Source organism: Leucoraja erinacea, chromosome 38 (assembly GCF_028641065.1).
Source record: "Leucoraja erinacea ecotype New England chromosome 38, Leri_hhj_1, whole genome shotgun sequence".
Taxonomy (NCBI): Eukaryota; Metazoa; Chordata; class Chondrichthyes; order Rajiformes; family Rajidae; genus Leucoraja; species Leucoraja erinaceus.
The window spans coordinates 3,948,182-3,965,789 of NC_073414.1; the positions used below are offsets into that span (position 1 = coordinate 3,948,182).

At 51.2% G+C, this 17,608-nt stretch overlaps 1 protein-coding gene across 1 annotated transcript in view; it reads right to left on the bottom strand.

Moving 5' to 3' along the window:
• Window positions 1-17,608, bottom strand: part of LOC129714155 (pleckstrin homology domain-containing family G member 3-like) — a 64,878-nt gene that overhangs the window by 31,789 nt on the left and 15,481 nt on the right. The window contains exons 2-3 of the mRNA XM_055663653.1: window positions 14,510-14,584; window positions 517-974 (exon numbers count right to left, since the gene is read on the bottom strand). Coding sequence (XP_055519628.1) covers window positions 517-974; window positions 14,510-14,558 — 507 coding nt within the window. The 5' untranslated portion in view covers window positions 14,559-14,584. The remainder of the gene's footprint in view (window positions 1-516; window positions 975-14,509; window positions 14,585-17,608) is intronic.

Consider the following 17,608-nt stretch of genomic DNA (forward strand, 5'->3'; position numbering starts at 1 on the left):
CTAATCGGAGATGGTTCTTAAGGGCCTGTTCCACTTTCACGACCTCTGCCGAGTTTGCCCTTGACTCATACTCACAGCATGGTCGGAACACAAGGTCGTAGCTAGGTCGTGATGCTAGTCGTAGGTACTTGGGGCATCAAGTAGGCCGGGCCGTTTGTTCAACATGATGAAAAATGTCCACGAGTAAAAAAGGTTGTGAATTAGGTCTTGAAAGTGGGACAGGCCCTTTAGGAGTGGCAATGTTCTACTGGATTGTATGTAAGATAGGAATTTCACTGTACATTTGTACATCAAACTGTAACCCTCCCCACTCTTTGTACATCCACAATCCTTTCCACTCATCACTTTAATTTCATGTTTTATGTATTTTGTGTTTGTGTGTTTTCATGACGGTTGGCAGATCAATATCCCTCCTGGGATAAATAAAGTTATATCGTATCGTGTGGGACAATAATCGTTGAAACATTGAATGGTTGTGTTTATCACGGTGAACAAGGCCCGAAGCCTGAGGCCTACCTCCACGATGCTCTTCAGATCCCTCACGTAGGCCCGCTCCGTCTCCACGATCTCCCTGACCACCCGCTCCACGTGCGACGGCTTGGTCTGGGGTTCCTTCCGCTCCGGAGGCCGCCCGCCGTTGTCCCGGGCGACGGGGCGAGGGGAGGGTGCCGGCCCTGGCGGTTCGGACGGAGCCTCGGCCGGGCCCACGGGCGTCAGGTCCAGGCTGATGTCGCTGCTGTGCGGGCCGGGGTTGCCGGGGGCGACGGGCGCCAGGGCGCCGCTGCTGCCGAAGGCGCTGTGGGACTCCTGCAGCGAGGCGGAGGAGGCGGAGGAGCTGAGGCTGGCCGGACGCTCGCTGTCCGAGCAAACCGTGTTGACCGACGTGCAGCTGCCGGAGCTGCGGGCTGCGGACATCCCCCCCACCACCGCCGACATCAGGCTGAGCGACGAGGCCGAGCTGGGCCGTGAAGGGGCTGTGGGGCAAAGGGCAAAGGTCAGAGAACACCCACACAGGCCCTTTGGCCCATCATCCGTGCCCCGTCCAAGCTGGTCCCAGTTAACGACATCAACCTAGACTCACACAGCCCAGAAAAAGATCTTTCAGTCCATTGTGTGTGAACTTATCCAATCCAGTCCCAGTCTAAGTTGGACTCATACAGCATGGAAACAGGCCCTTCCACTCATCAAACATGCTCCATCTAAGCTAGTCCCAGTAAACAAAGTACAATTAGACATTTAGAAACATAGAAACATAGAAATTAGGTGCAGGAGTAGGCCATTCTTTACTTCGAGAGTGCACCGCCATTCAATATGATCATGGCTGATCATCCAACTCAGTATCCCGTACCTGCCTTCTCTCCATACCCCTGATCCCCTTAGCCACAATGGGGCCACATCTAACTGCCTCTTAACTAATAGCAAAAAACTGGCCTCAACTACCCTCTGTGGCGAGAGAGTTCCAGAGATTCACCACTTCGATTTATTCATTTAGCTTCGAACCAAACTCTTCAGCCCATTGTCCATGCCCTATCCAAGCTAGTCCCAGATAACAACATCAACAAACTCGTACAGCATGGATGCAGGCCCTTCGGCCCTTCGTCCGTGCCCTATCCAATCTAGTCCCTAAAATTGTCCCCAGTGTGTGTAGGATAGTGCTGGGCGGCCTGGACTTGGTGGGCCGATGGGCTTGTTTATGCGTTGTATCTCTAAACTAAAATATGCAAAAAAATTTAACAATGAACTGAGCTATCTAATCTAATGGTGAAAGGAATGAACCAGCAAGTAAACAGTTAACGGCACTGTACTGCCCCCCCCTACAGAGTGAGAAGCAGATTGTGTGTTAGCCTAACCCAGACATTCCATTACAAGCTCAGTTTGACTAATCCATCCCATTCTAACTGGGAACATCTGCAAACATGTGAGCTTGAAGGCACTGCTCGAGTTGTTTCAGTGCGATTAGTTTTCAGTGCATGTTCCTCACTCCGGCAGGGCTGCATTTAGCCGTGTCTCTTTGAATGAGACCATCTTTCACAAATGGTCAAAAGGTCACAAGGAATAGGAGTAGAATTAGGCCGTTCGGCCCATCTAGTCTACTCCGCCGTTCAACCATGGCTGATCCATCTTCCCCTCTCAACCCCATTCTCCTGCCTTCTCCCCATAACCCCTGACACCCGCACTAATCAAGAATCTGTCTATCTCTGCCTTAAAACTGTCCTCTGGCTAAATGGTGATTTCTGAGTTGACGGGAGGAGTTAGTGAGCGAGCGAGCCTGGGAACTTGGCAACACTGCGGAGATGTTCCCAGCCAACTGTTGGCGGGCAGCCAAGGGGATCGGAGCAGAGGAATCCAGTAGTGGAGTTAGACACTGGCTCGCTGCCAACGCAGCCACCTGAGCCATCGCCCGCTCTGTCAACCACTGCAAGCATGGCCAGGTGGACCATTGGGGCTCCTGCCTGCAACCATGCTGCAGAACCAACCAAGCTGCCACGCCAACCGTGCAGCCAAATCAGCCATGATGCCAAACCAACCATGCAGCCAATCCAACCATGCATGCAGCCAAACCAACCATGCAGCCAAACCAACCATGCAGCCAAACCAGCCATGCATCCAAACCAACCATGCAGCCAAACCAGCCATGGTGCCAAACCAACCATGCAGCCATGGTGCCAATCCAACCCTGCAGCCAATCCAACCATGCATCCAAACCAACCATGCAGCCAAACCAACCCTGCAGCCAAACCAGCCATGGTGCCAAACCAACCATGCAGCCAAACCAGCCATGGTGCCAATCCAACCATGCAGCCAATCCAACCATGCATCCAAACCAATCATGCATCCAAACCAACCATGCATCCAAACCAATCATTCAGCTGAACCAGCCATGATGCCAAACCAACCATGCATCCAAACCAACTGTGCAGCCAATCCAACCATGCACCCAAACCAGCCATGCATCCAAACCAACCATGCACCCAAACCAACAATGCTGCAGAACCAACCATGCTACCAACCCAACCATGCAGCCAAACCAATCATGCTGCCGATCCAAAAATGCAGCCAAACCAATCTCAGCGCTCCCTCACGCTGCAACCTTCCTCAATCCCCCAATGCATCTTTGGCTGAACTGCGGGTGCATTCCAATCACAACATGGACGCTGTGTTCTTAGAAAGGACATTTGGTTTAGTTTGGAAATGTGCAGCGGGTAGAGCTGCTGCCTCACAGCGCCAGAGACACAGGTTCGATCCTGACTACGGGCGCTGTCTGTACGGAGTTTGTACGTTCTCCCCGTGACCTGCGTGGGTTTTCTCCGGCTGCTCCGGGTCATCTACTTCTGTCAAGTGTCCACTGTACCTCCATGGAGGGGAGCTGAATGCCAAATGCTTCCTCGAAATAACGAGATCTTCGGTTTCCTCCCACACTCCAAAGACGTACAGGTATGTAGGTTAATTGGCTTGCAAATCTACTGCAGTTGTACAGGGTCTTGGTGAGACCACACCTGGAGTATTGCGTACAGTTTTGGTCTCCAAATCTGAGGAAGGACATTATTGCCATAGAGGGAGTGCAGTGACGGTTCACCAGACTGATTCCTGGGATGTCAGGACTGTCTTATGAAGAAAGACTGGATAGACTTGGTTTATACTCTCTAGAATTTAGAAGATTGAGAGGGGATCTTATAGAAACTTACAAAATTCTTAAGGGGTGGACAGGCTAGATGCAGGAAGATTGTTCCCGATGTAGGGAAGTCCAGGACAAGGGGTCACAGCTTAAGGATAAGGGGGAAATCCTTTAAAACCGAGATGAGAAGAACTTTTTTCACACAGTGAGTGGTGAATCTGTGGAACTCTCTGCCACAGAGGGTAGTTGAGGCCAGTTCATTGGCTATATTTAAGAGGGAGTTAGATGTGGCCCTTGTGGTTAAGGGGATCAGGGGGTATGGAGAGAAGGCAGGTACGGGATACTGAGTTGGATGATCAGTCATGATCATATTGAATGGCGGTGCAGGCTCGAAGGGCCGAATGGCCTACTCCTGACCTAATTTCTATGTTTCTATAAATGTAAAACTTGTCCCTAGTGGGTATAGGATAGTGTTAATATGCGGGGATCGCTGGTCGGCGCAGACCCGGTGAGCCGAAAGGGTCTGTTTCCACGCTGTATCTCTAAACCAAACTAAAAAATAGGCTGAGAGAATCCAAAGGAGGAGGTTTACAAGAACAATCCCAGGAATGAGTGGGTTAACATGATGAGCGTTTAACGGCACTGGGCCTGTATGCGCTGGAGTTTAGAAGGATGAGGGGGTACCACATTGAAACTTACTGAACAGTGAAAGCCCTGGATAGAGTGGATAATTCCACTAGTGGGAGAGTCTAGGACCAGAGGCCACAGCCTCAGAATTAAAGGACGTGCCTTTAGAAAGTAGATGGGGAGGAATTTCTTTAGTGGTAAATCTGCAGAATCCATTGCCTGTGGAAGGCAAGTCAATGGATATGTTTAAGGCGGAGGTTGACAGATTTTTTGATTAGTGTGGGTGTCAGAGGTTATGGGGAGAAGGCAGGAGAATGGGGTTGAGAGGGAGAGATAGATCTGCCATGATTGAGTGGTGGAGTGGCCTTGATGGGCCGAATGGCCTAATTCTGCTCCTAGTACGTATGAATACCCGCCCTCACTGGGCCGGTCCATGCCGATGTCCCCTGCTTTGAGAGGCCAGCAGTGATACAGCTAGGCTTGCCAACTTTCTCAATCCCAAATAAGGGTCAAACGGTCAAATACGGGACAAATTCCCGACGGCAATTCGTTGACCGACTGGGCCGTGGCTGGGTGAATGGTGAGTTGGCCCCGGGTGTGGACTGCACGCAAAGCCCAGCCGGCGGGCCAGCTGAGGAGTTTTGGCCCGGGCGTGCAAAGTCCGGCCACCCCGATCCAACTCATGAACCGATGATCGGCCGTGAGAAGGAGGGGTGGTGGTGGTGTCGGCGGTAAGCGAAGGCTGTTGACCGACCAACGGGGCCACTGGCGAGGTGCTGCTGCTGCACTCCACGGGCTGCACTACGTCGGGACGGGTGAGGCGGGGCCGGAAGCGGCGTTCCGACTCGACCCGAGTGGTAGCGGTCAAATACGGGACAAGGGCGGTCCCGTACGGGACAAACCGATTTAGCCCAATATACGGGATGTCCCGGCTAATACGGGACAGGTGGCAACCCTAGATACGGCGCCGCTGAGATAAAACCAGGCAAGGATCAGGAAGGGATCACTTTTACCTGTGGTTTGGCACAGCTCCCGGTTACAGCAGCCATCGGTAATGTTGGTTGAAGGCTGCGGGCAGGACCAGTTCACCAGCATCCGTGCTCCCTCTCTCCAGCAACCTCCTCCACCGCATTTTAAGCTTCAGCGTCGCAACCCTTCACTGAATAGCTGCATCGCCTCAGCATCCAGAGCGAGGGGGATATACTCACAGTTGCCAGGCAACCAGACGAGAGAGATTTACTAATGTCAAGGATGGGGAAGGCAAGCTCGTTCCTGCCACAGTTTGTAAGCTCTGACATCGACGAATGGAACACCTTTAGTGCTCACTGTTTATGCAACAACCAGAGGAGTCTGAAGAAGGGTCTCGACCCAAAACGTCACCTCTTCCTACTTTCTCCAGAGATGCTGCCTGACCCGCTGCATTATTTTTGTGTCTATCTTCGGTGCAAACCAGCATCTGCTGTCCCTTCCCACACAAGAAACCAGAGGATATGGCTTTCAGGAGAGATGGGAAAGATTTAATAGGAACCTGAGGGGCAATTTTTTTTCCCATACATGGGTGCATGGAACGAGCTGCTAGAGGAGATAGTTGAAGCAGGTACTAGAACATTTAAAAGCTGTTTGGACAGGTTCGTGGGTAGGATGGCAGGGTGGGGCAGAGATAGAGTTGCTGCCTTAAGCCCCCGTCCCACTTAGGAGACCTGAACAGCAACCTCTAGTGACCTTGCCCACCACCCAAAAAAAAAAATCAAGGTCGAGGTGACCTGCAACCTCCTACCACCTCCCAACACGTGTTGAAAACCTTCCTCCACTATGAACGAAACCGGCTTCCACTAGCCCTGCGACAAAAAAAAGATCGCTTTTTAAAAGGCAACCCATTTTTAGTCGTGGCCGGTTTTAATCATGATGAAAAAATAGCAGCGACCTAGATGAAACCTCGACCACGCGGAAACCACTTTCGACCATTAGGGAGAGTGACCAAAACCTCCGGAGACCTCATTGAAACCTTGCGTGGCGGGCAAGGTTGCCAGAGGTTGCTGTTTAGGTCTCCTAAGTGGAACAGGGGCTTTACAGCACCAGAGACCTGGGTTCGATCCTGACTCCAGATATACAGCGTGGAAACAGACCCCACCTCATCCGTGCTAACCAGCGATCCCTGTATGCTAGCACTACCCTACACACTATTTATAATTTTTACCAAAGCCAATTAACCCTCAAACCTGTACGTCTTTGGAGTGTGGGAGGAAACCGGAGCACCCGGGGAAAACCCACGCAGGTCAAGGGGAGAACGTGCAAACTCCGTACAGACAGCACCCGTAGTCATGATCGAACCCGGGTCTCTGGCGCTGTGAGGCATAGAAACATAGAAACATAGAAATTAGGTGCAGGAGTAGAGGCCATTCGGCCCTTCGAGCCTGCACCGCCATTCAATATGATCATGGCTGATCATCCAACTCAGTATCCCGTACCTGCCTTCTCTCCATACCCCCTGATCCCCTTAGCCACAAGGGCCACATCTAACTCCCTCTTAAATATAGCCAATGAACTGGCCTCGACTACCCTCTGTGGCAGAGAGTTCCAGAGATTCACCACTCTCTGTGTGAAAAAAGTTCTTCTCATCTCGGTTTTAAAGGATTTCCCCCTTATCCTTAAGCTGTGACCCCTAGTCCTGGACTTCCCTAACATCGGGAACAATCTTCCTGCATCTAGCCTGTCCAACCCCTTAAGAGTTTCGTAAGTTTCTATAAGATCCCCTCTCAATCTCCTAACTTCTAGAGAGTATAAACCAAGTCTATCCAGTTTTTCTTCATAAGACAGTCCTGACATCCCAGGAATCAGTCTGGTGAACCGTCTCTGCACTCCCTCTATGGCAATAATGTCCTTCCTCAGATTTGGAGACCAAAACTGTATGCAATACTCCAGGTGTGGTCTCACCAAGACCCTGTACAACTGCAGTAGAACCTCCCTGCTCCTATACTCAAATCCTTTTGCAATGAAAGCTAACTCTACCGCTGCGCGGTAGCAACTCTACCGCTGCGCCACCGTGATACCTTAAAGTTCTTCCAGCACTTTGTGTTTTGTTCTGCACTAGGCAAAGCAACATATAGCACGTCATATCGGGAATGTGTCGGAAGGAACTGCAGATGCTGGTTTAAACCGAAGATAGATACAAAATGCTGGAGCAACTCAGTGGGACAGGCAGCATTAGAGTCTCGACCAGAAACGTCACCCATTCCTTCTCTGCAGCGATGCTGAGTTATGCAAGGGTCACACAGTTTAAGAATAAGGGGTCGGCCATTTAGGACTGACATAAGGAAAACATTTTCACCCAGAGAGTTGTGAATCTGTGGAATTCTCCGTCACAGAAGGCAGTGGAGGCCAATTCACTGGATGTTTTCAAGAGAGAGTTAGATTTAGCTCTTAGGGCTCATATGGGGAGAAAGGAGGGATGGGTAACAGATTTTAGATGATCAGCCATGATCATATTAAATGGCGGTGCTGGCTCGAACGGCCTACTCCTGCTCCTATGTTTCTATGTTTCTACTCCAGCTTTTAGTGTCAATCCCTGGAAAGTCCCTCCCAGTTCTGGGTTACAGCATTAAACAGGAAAGAAGCTGTTCCCGAATCTGGGGGAAAGTGCATTTGAGCTTTGGTATCTTCTGCCTGACGGGAGAGGGGAGAAGAGGGAATGACCGTGGTGTGAGCGGACCTTGGTTACGTTGGCTGTTCTCCCGAGGCAGCGTGAAACATCGCAAGGTCGATGGGAGTCAGGGAGAGAAGATTATTAAGGGCTTGGACACGCTAGAGGCAGGAAACGTGTACCCGATGTTGGGGGAGTCCAGAACCAGGGGCCACACACACAGTTTAAGAATAAGGAGTAAGCCATTTAGAACGGAGACGAGGAAACACTTCTTCTCACAGAGAGTGGTGAGTCTGTGGAATTCCCTGCCTGGTGGAGGCAGGTTCTCTGGATGCTTTCAAGAGAGAGCTGGATAGGGCTCTTAAAAGTAGCGGAGTCAGGGGGTATGGGGAGAAGGCAGGAACGGGGTACTGATTGGGGATGATCAGCCATGGTCACATTGAATGGCGGTGCTGGCTCGAAGGGCCAAATGGCCTACTCCTGCACCTATTGTCTATTGTCTACTGTCTGTTGTCAATGGTAAACATAGAAACATAGAAATTAGGTGCAGGAGTAGGCCATTCGGCCCTTCGAGCCTGCACCGTCATTTAATATGATCATGGCTGATCATCCAACTCAGTATCCCGTACCTGCCTTCTCTCCATACCCTCTGATCCCCTTAGCCACAAGGGCCACATCTAACTCCCTCTTAAATATAGCCAATGAACTGGCCTCAACTACTCTCTGTAGCAGAGAGGGCCTACCAAAAGTAAGATTTGGAAAAGAAGATGAGAATGTTAAAATCGAGGGGGAAGGAAGGAACTGCAGATGCTGGTTTAAACCGCAGCCTTTGGTAAAATTGTAAATTGTCCCCAGTGTGTGTAGGATAGTGTTAGTGTGCGGGGATCGCTGGTCGGCACGGACTCGGAGGGCCGAAGGGCCTGTTTCCGCGCTGTATCTCGAAACTACATTTTTTAAAAACACGTCTGCTGTGCGGTACAAGGCAGTCCCACCTCATCATTCACGCACGGCTGCTGAATATTAGCCCCCACGGATGGTGAACAGTGTGTATGTGAAGGTGCTGGCTACAGGCAGGTGTCAGGAAACAGGTTGGCATTTACAAGCGCGGTGACATTTCCCTTTAAGAGGCAACTTAGTGCGAGTGTGTTTCCTGCCACTACTGTTGGGTTACAAGGCAGCATGTTACAGCATGGTATGGCAGCTGCACCATGGCAGACAGGGAGAGGCTTCAGAGGGTAACTAGGACAGCGCAGAAGATCATTGGTTGCCCTCTCCCCTCCCTGATGGACATCTACACCTCCCGCTGCCTTAGCAGGGCAAAGAATATCATCAAAGACAGCTCCCATCCTACGTTTGGACTGTTCGACCTGCTGCCCTCTGGAAGGCGCTATAGGTGCATCAAATCCAGGACAAATAGACTCAGAAATAGTTGCTTTCCGAAAATTATAACTACTATTAATTCACACATGCACTGACTTCACTGCCCAACACCCGGACTTCCATCTGTATATATGTATATATGTATATAGCTCCGCAGAAATTGTGCACCTATCCCCCCCCCACCCCCTTCTCCCTTCTGTTTTTTGTTTTTCTGTTTCTTGTTTTTTGTGCTAAATTATATGTATGCACTGAGTACGAGCAGCTTTCAATTTCACTGTACATGTATAGTGACAATAAATGGCATATCATATCATATATCACAAGCGTCCAGAGTGGAGGGGGGCAGTGGCCCCGAGCATGCGGTAGTGTCCTGAGTATCGCTGGTCAGCATCGAGTGGAGGGTCGCATCAGACACACACACACACACACCCAGACAACTCAGCGGGTGCAGCAGCATCTATGGAGCGAAGGAAATAGGCAACGTTTCGGGCTGCCCGAAACGTTGCCTATTTCCTTCGCTCCATAGATGCTGCTGCACCCGCTGAGTTTCTCCGGCATTTTTGTCTGCCTTCGATTTTCCAGCATCTGCAGTTCCTTTTAAACCCTGAGGGAGGGGGGGAGAAGGGGGGGGGGGGGGATGAGTAGGGGGGTATGAGTGGGGGGATAAGGAGGTGGGGGATGAAGGGGAGGGGATGGTGGGGGGAAGTGAGGGGGGGAAGGTGTGAGGGGATGAGGTAAGTGAGGGGAGAAGGGGTGGGGGTGAGGCTTTGAGGGGAGGGGTGTGTGAGGAGGGGGGGGGTGGTGAGGGTGAGGGGGGTGGGGATGAATGTGTGTCTATGTGCGTGTGTGTGTGCGTGTGTGTGTGTGTGTGTGTGTGTGTGTGCGTGAGTGTGTGTGTGTGTGTGTGTGTGTGTGTGTGTGTGTGTGCGTGAGTGCTGTGTGCGTGTGTGTGTGTGTGTGTGTGTGTGTGTGTGTGTGTGTGTGTGTGTGTGTGTGTGTGCGTGAGTGTGTGTGTGTGTGTGTGTGCGTGCGTGAGTGTGTGTGTGTGTGTGTGTGTGTGTGTGTGTGAGTGTGTGTGTGTGTGTGTGTGTGTGTGTGTGTGTGTGTGTGTGTGCGTGTGTGTGTGTGTGTGTGTGCGTGCGTGTGTGTGTGTGTGTGTGTGTGTGTGTGTGTGTGTGTGTGTGTGTGTGTGTGTGTGTGTGTGTGTGTGTGTGTGTGTGTGTGTGCGTGTGTGTGTGTGTGAGTGTGAGTGTGTGTGTGTGTGTGCGTGCATGTGTGTGTGTCCTCCGCCCCTCCCTCCTGCAGTGCTGCCTACTCTAACAGTGTGAGATAATTTAAAGCTGCATTTCCCAAGCTGACTTCACGGATTGTTTACGGCTTGCAGCTTGTGAAATAAATTCCCATCGATGAACGGAACTTGGGATTAGGCAGTTAATAGCGAGGGGGGGAGGGGGAAGATTATAGTTTGCGTCTATAAATGGAACTTTTCCCCAAGCAAAGGTCAGCTGTGAGTTGCTGAGGGGGTTGTGGAATTGAAGCTATGCGATGTGTAGCCTGCTGTGTGATTCTGTGCCATGAAACTGGGGCTCAAGTCCAAGTGTTAGTCATTGAGTTGTAAAGCACGGAAACAGGCCCTTCAGCCCATCACTTTCATGCCGTCCATATCGTACTAACCCGGTCAGGTGGGCTGAAGGGCCTCTTTGAGTGCTCTACATTTGGAGCTGTGCCCGTATGAGTTTAGTTTAGTTTAGTTTGGAGATACAGGCATCTCCAAACTAAACTGCGCCCTGCTTCTTCCGATTCAATGGCAGAACAGTCACGAAGGGCCGAATGGTCCACTGGTGGTCTCATAAACAATGTTTGCTTGCCTTGGACCTCAGCACAAATTCCTCAACAAGTTAAAATCTCCAGATTCTCGTAACTCTAGTGGACTCAGAAAACTTCAAAATCCATCTCTCTCCGAGCCCGAGAAAGCGTTTGAAACTTGGACGTGAAGTAGTGTTGGAACCCTCTCAATGTAAACAGAGGGGACTGGCTTTCGGGGCCAGATGGTTGACGTGAAGAAATGCTTTAGAGAGCGGCAGTGGGGAGAACTGACTCCTCACCTAGTTACAGAGAGTCAGGGATATAAAGGACCTAGTCTTGTCTGCAAGTTTGCAAGTGCTTTACAGACAAACGTGTCTGTGTAGTTTAGATATACAGCATGGAAACAGGCCCTTCGGCCGATGGAGTCTGCACTGGCCAACAATCCCCGCACACTAACATAAGCCTACACACACTGACTAATGGCAATTTACACTTATACCAAGTATGCGATGCTCCAGTATTCCCTGGGAAATGTCTTTTCATTTTGCACTGTACAACTGTTGCTTGCAAGATGACAACAAAGGTTGATTGATTGTACACAAAATTGCTGGAGAAACTCAGCGGGTGCAGCAGCATCTATGGAGCGAAGGAAATAGGCGACGTTTCGGGCCGAAACCCTTCTTCAGAATCGGAGTCTGAAGAAGGGTTTCGGCCCGAAACGTCACCTATTTCCTTCGCTCCATAGATGCTGCTGCACCCGCTGAGTTTCTCCAGCAATTTTGTGTACCTTCGATCTTCCAGCATCTGCAGTTCCTTCTTGAACACAAGGTTGATTGATTGATTGAATGATTGGTACAAACCCAAGCCAATTAACCTACAAAACCCACAGGCATCTGAATCATCCTACCACAACCAGAGAGCCGTCCTGAACTACTATCTGCCTCATTGGTGACCTTTGGACTATTCTCAGGTCATAAGGAATAGGAATAGAATTAGGCCATTCGGCCCATCAAGTCTACTCTGCCACTCAATTAATAGCTCCCTCCTAACCCCATTCTCCTGTCTTCTCCCCATAACCTCTGACACACCTGTACTAATCAAGAATCTATCTATCTCTGCCTTAAAAATATCCACTGACTTGGCCTCCACAGCCATCTGCGGCAAAGAATTCCACAGATTCACCACACTCTGACTAAAGCAATTTCCCTTCATCTCCTTCCTAAAAGGACATCCGTTAATTCTTGAACGCCCTTTCATTCTTGACCCCCCACACACTTACCCTACCCTACCCTACACACACACACACTACACCCTACACACACACACACACACGGGGCAATTTACAATGATACCAAGCCAATTAACCTACAAACCTGTACGTCTTTGGAGTGTGGGAGGAAACCGAAGCACCAGGAGAAAACCCACGCAGGTCACGGGGAGAAGGTACAAACTCGGTACAAACAAGCACCCGTAGTCGGGATCGAACCTGGGTCTCTGGCGCTGTGAGGCAGCAACTCTACCGCTGGGCACCACCCTATATGTCTACAGCACTAGTGTTTCATCCCACAACCTTCTACCTCAATGCAGTTTGTGGTCCCTCTCTCTGGCTGCCACCTATAATGTCTTTGCTCATTAGGGAATCCGACTTCTCAGATTCCTTGTGAATATCTGTGAAGCTGCCCGTTTATAGAGCGCGCTGTGAATATAATGAGGCCTCGTGAATCTGCCCCTCGGGGCTCTGCCAGCTTGTCAGACTGGCCTACGCCTTTGATGTCCATCTCTCTGTGATGTGTGTCCCATATACGCAATGGTATTAATAAACCTTGCAGCACATTGCACGGGAATGTCAGTGGGGGTCTGAGTGTGTGGAGTGGCGTCTTTTAACACAAATTGACTTACAAATTGGTGAAGTCTTATTTTGTTTACACCCCAGCGGTATGAACATTGACTTCTCTAACTTCAGATAGCCCTTGCGTTCCCTCTCTCTCCATCCCCTCCCCCTTCCCAGTTCTCCCACTAGTCTTACTGTCCCCACCTACATTCTTTCTTTGTCGAGCCCCCTCCCCTGCCATCAGTCTGAAGAAGGGTCTCGACTCGAAACGTCGCCCATTCCTTCTCTCCAGAGATGCTGCCCGTCCCGCTGAGTTACTGCGGCATTTTGTGCCTATTCTCCCCATCACCCATCCATTGTGGTATCACCACAGCTCCACAGCTCCTCCAACCCCTCTTAAACACACCCTGCAATGGGATTGGCATGACCACTGTACTGGGCCTTCAATGGGGCACAGCTACTCTCCATTGAGAAGGAGTTTCTTCCCAGAGGCAATTCGGACTGTAAACGCCTTTCTCACCAGGGACTAACTCTACAGAACGTTTTTCCTTCTATTATTTATTATGTAAAAGAATATGTGTGTTATGATTGTGTTTATAATTTGTTTGGTTGTTTTGTTGTTCCGCGAGCATTGCCACTTTCATTTCACTGCACATCTCGTATGTGTATGTGACAAATAAACTTGACTTGGCTTGCCCCTTAAATGGGGCATCAACATCTCCCCATGCCCCATCAATGGCAGATAGATAGCACCTCTCTGCTGCTCTGTGTAGGGGCAATGCTCACCCACCCAGCATTGCCAACACCCCATCAGTGGCACTGCCCAAGTGGTGGCCCCCTCAATCCTATGGGATGCCTCCCCCCACTCCTATTTAGGGATTCCCCCCCCCCCCCCTCCTTGGAACACCCCATGTGGGACCCACCTCACTATGAGACCCCCCCCCCCCCCCCCCAAGTGCAACTTCCCCCGACGTCAGATTCCCCCCCCCATCACAGTGGAACACACCCCCCAAGGTGGGGAACCCCCTCCCCCCCCGCAAACTCCTCCCCCCCCCTCCCCCGCGCATGTAATCTTGTGATTACCCCCCCCCCCCCCACATGAAGGATTTTTCCCTCCCCCCCCACCCCCGAACCATGGGACCCTCACCCCCGTGACCCCCCCCCCCACTCTGTGTGACCCAAACCCCGCCCTACACAAGACCCCCTCTCCCCCCCCTTCATAGGATCACTCCTCATGGGACCCGCACCTCTTGGGATTCCCCCCTCCCCCCTCCTGTGCCTCTCCCTCCAATAGAACCCCCCCCCCCTGACCCCCCCCCATGTGTGACCCAACGATCCTACATAAGACCCCCCCCCCCCGTGGGACCTTCATCCCAACAGGACCCCAAATCTTGAGGGATTCCCCCCCCACCCAAACCATGGGCCCCATCCAGTGACCCTACCCTGTGTGACCCCATGCAAGACCCCCCCATGGGACAAACCCCACCCACCCCGTATCCCCTCTCTCCATATGACCTCCACCTCCTTGTGTGAACCCCTTCCCCCTCCCGTCCCCAACCCCCCACCTCACGTGAGCCCTCAAAGCCCCCCCAACTCTCATGGGACTGACCTCGGTCGCTAGGTGTGCTTCTACCAGCCGCCCCTGTTCCTTCCGGCATGTTGCGCTCGTCACCGCGGGGAGAACCTGAGGCCGAGAGGAGGAAACCATCAGTGGTGGGGATAGGTGAGGGGACGCGGGCCGAAGGGCAGCCGGCCTGGCTGCAGGGGCTGGGGGTGGGTGGTGGCCATGGAGGTTGAGCAACCACTCTCCAAAGCCCCATCCCATTCCCAATCCCAAGTGGTTCCCTGGTGGTTCCCATGAGATGGCATCCAACACCAAGGGCATTTCTTCAAGGCTTTGAAACCTCCAGGATGTGGTGAGACCACATCTGGAGTATTGCGTACAGTTTTGGCCTCCTACTTTGAGGAAGGACATCCTTGTGATTGAACCAGTGCAGCGTAGGTTCACGAGATTGATCCCCGGGATGGCGGGACTGTTGTATGAGGTAAGATTGAAAAGACTAGGCTTGTATTCACAGGAGATTAGAAGGATGAGGGGGGATCTAATAGAAACATATAAAATTATAAAAGGACTGGACAAGCTAGATGCAGGAAAAATGTTCCCAATGTTGGGCGAGTCCAGAACCAGGGGCCACACACAGTCTTAGAATAAAGGGGAGGTCATTTAAGGCTGAGGTAAGAAAAAACCTTTTCACCCAGAGAGTTGTGAATTTATGGAATTCCCTGCCACAGAGGGCAGTGGAGGCCAAGTCACTGGATGGATTTAAGAGAGAGTTAGATAGAGCTCTAGGGGCTAGTGGAGTCAAGGGATATGGGGAGAAGGCAGGCACGGGTTATTGATAGGGGACGATCAGCCATGATCACAATGAATGGCGGTGCTGGCTCTAAGGGCCGAATGGCCTCCTCCTGCACCTATTTTCTATGTTTCTATGTCTCAAAGCAGGGAGATGGGCGGCATGGTGGCAGAGTAGAGTAGCTGCCTTACAGCGCCAGAGACCCTGGTTCGATCCTGGCCACAGAGTTTGTACGTTTTCCCCGTGTGTTTTCTCCGAGATCTTCGGTTTCCTCCCACACTCCAAAGACGCGCAGGTTTGTAGGTTAATTGGCTCGGTGTAAAATGTTTAAAAAATTGTCCCTAGTTGTGAGTGTGTGGAATTCTCTGCCTCAGAGGGAGGTGGAGGCCGGTTCTCTGGATGCTTTCAAGAGAGAGCTAGATAGGGCTCTTAAAGATAGCGGAGTCAGGGGATATGGGGGAGAAGGCAGGAACGGGGTACTGATTGGGGATGATCAGCCATGATCACATTGAATGGCGGTGCTGGCTCGAAGGGCCGAATGGCCTACTCCTGCACCTATTGTCTATTGTCTACTGTTTGTTGTCAATGGTAAGATTTGGAAAAGAAGATGAGAATGTTAAAATCGAGGGGAAAGGAAGGAACTGCAGATGCTGGTTTAGTGTGTAAGGTAGGATCGCTGGTCAGTGCAGACTTGGTGGGCTGAAGGGCTGTGTCTCTAAACTTCACCAGTGTGTGGAATCAAGAGGAACAGGACCTTGGATCCTGTTTTTAGTTTAGAGATACAGCATGGAACATTGGCTTTGACCCAGCAAGCCCAAGCCGACCAGCTATCGGCCATTTACACTAGCTCTGTGTTATGCCACCTCCTCATCCTTGCAACTGAGGGGCAAATTACAGAAGCCAATTGGGATACGGGAAGAAACCGGAGCACCCGGAGGAAACCCACACGTTCAGCACGGAAACAGGCCCTTTGGCCCACCAGGTCCGTGCCGACCAGCGATCCCCGCACACTACTATCTTAGGAATGGGTGGCGTTTCGGGTCGAGATCTTTCTTCAGTTGAAATGTCACCCATTCCTTCTCTGCAGAGATACTGCCTAGCCCACTGGGTTGCTCCAATATTTTGCATCTATCCTCGGTTTAAACCAGCACCTGCAATCCCTTCCTACACAAGCTAAAACCCCTGTCCCACTGTACGAGTTCATTCCAAGAGCTCTCCCGAGTTTGCCCCGATCCGAACTCGGAGATTTACCGTAATGGCCACTCGTCGGTACTCGGGGCTCTCGTGGACATTTTTCAACATGTTGAAAAATCTTCACCAGTCTTCCCGTGCTTACCTGCCGTTAGCGAGTCTTCCCGAGTACCTGCCGTTAGCGCTAAGAGACGTCCCCGAGCTCCGACGTACCCGCTACGTTCATTCTCCGTGCTTACCGCGAGTTTGATTTTTTATAAACTCGGGAGAGCTCTTGGAATGAACTCGTACAGTGGGACAGGGGCTATAATCCTGTACATCTCCGGAGTGTGGGAGGAAACCGAGGATCTTAGAGAAAACCCACGAGGTCACGGGGAGAACGTGCAAACTCCGCACAGACAGCTCCCGTAGTCGGGATTGAACCCGGGTCCCTGGCGCTGTGAGGCAGCAACTCTACCGCTGGGCCACCGTGCCGCCCCAGATCTTTCCAGGCACATATTGTAGATGAGATGCTCCTTATATCCAAGCCTGATTTAGCCCAGCTGGTCGACATGCGACTCTCAAACCACCCACCACCGCCCCCCAAATATTTGCAAGCTCGGCGCTGACACTGCAGATGGGATCTCTCATTCGATCGGAATTTCTTTTAAACAGAATTCCAATCGGATCATCCCATCCTGCAGCCGTATCCCACATGTTTCTCCCAACACAGGCACAAAAAACAGCAGCCAACATTGTCATCGTCTCCCCCCCCCCCTTCTCCCCACTCCCGTCCGGCAGAATGGCCCCGAAGTTTGACAGCGCACGCCCCCAGCTTCTTCCCGAAGATAGACACAAATTGGGGGAAGTCTTTTCGGACCGAGATGAGAAATTTATTTTTCACACAGAGAGTGGTGAATCGTGGAATTCTGAGTTTCTCCAGCATTTTTGTCTAACTGCTATTTACCTCCTCGATGACCCTCGGACTATCCTTGATCAGACTTTGCTGGCTTTACCTTGCACTAAACGTTATTCCCTTATCATGTATCCATACACTGTAAATAGATCGATTGTAATCATGTGTTGTCTTTCTGCTGACTGGTTAGCAGGCAGCAAAAGCTTTTCACTGTTCCTCCATACATACATAGAAACATAGAAACATAGAAATTAGGTGCAGGAGTAGG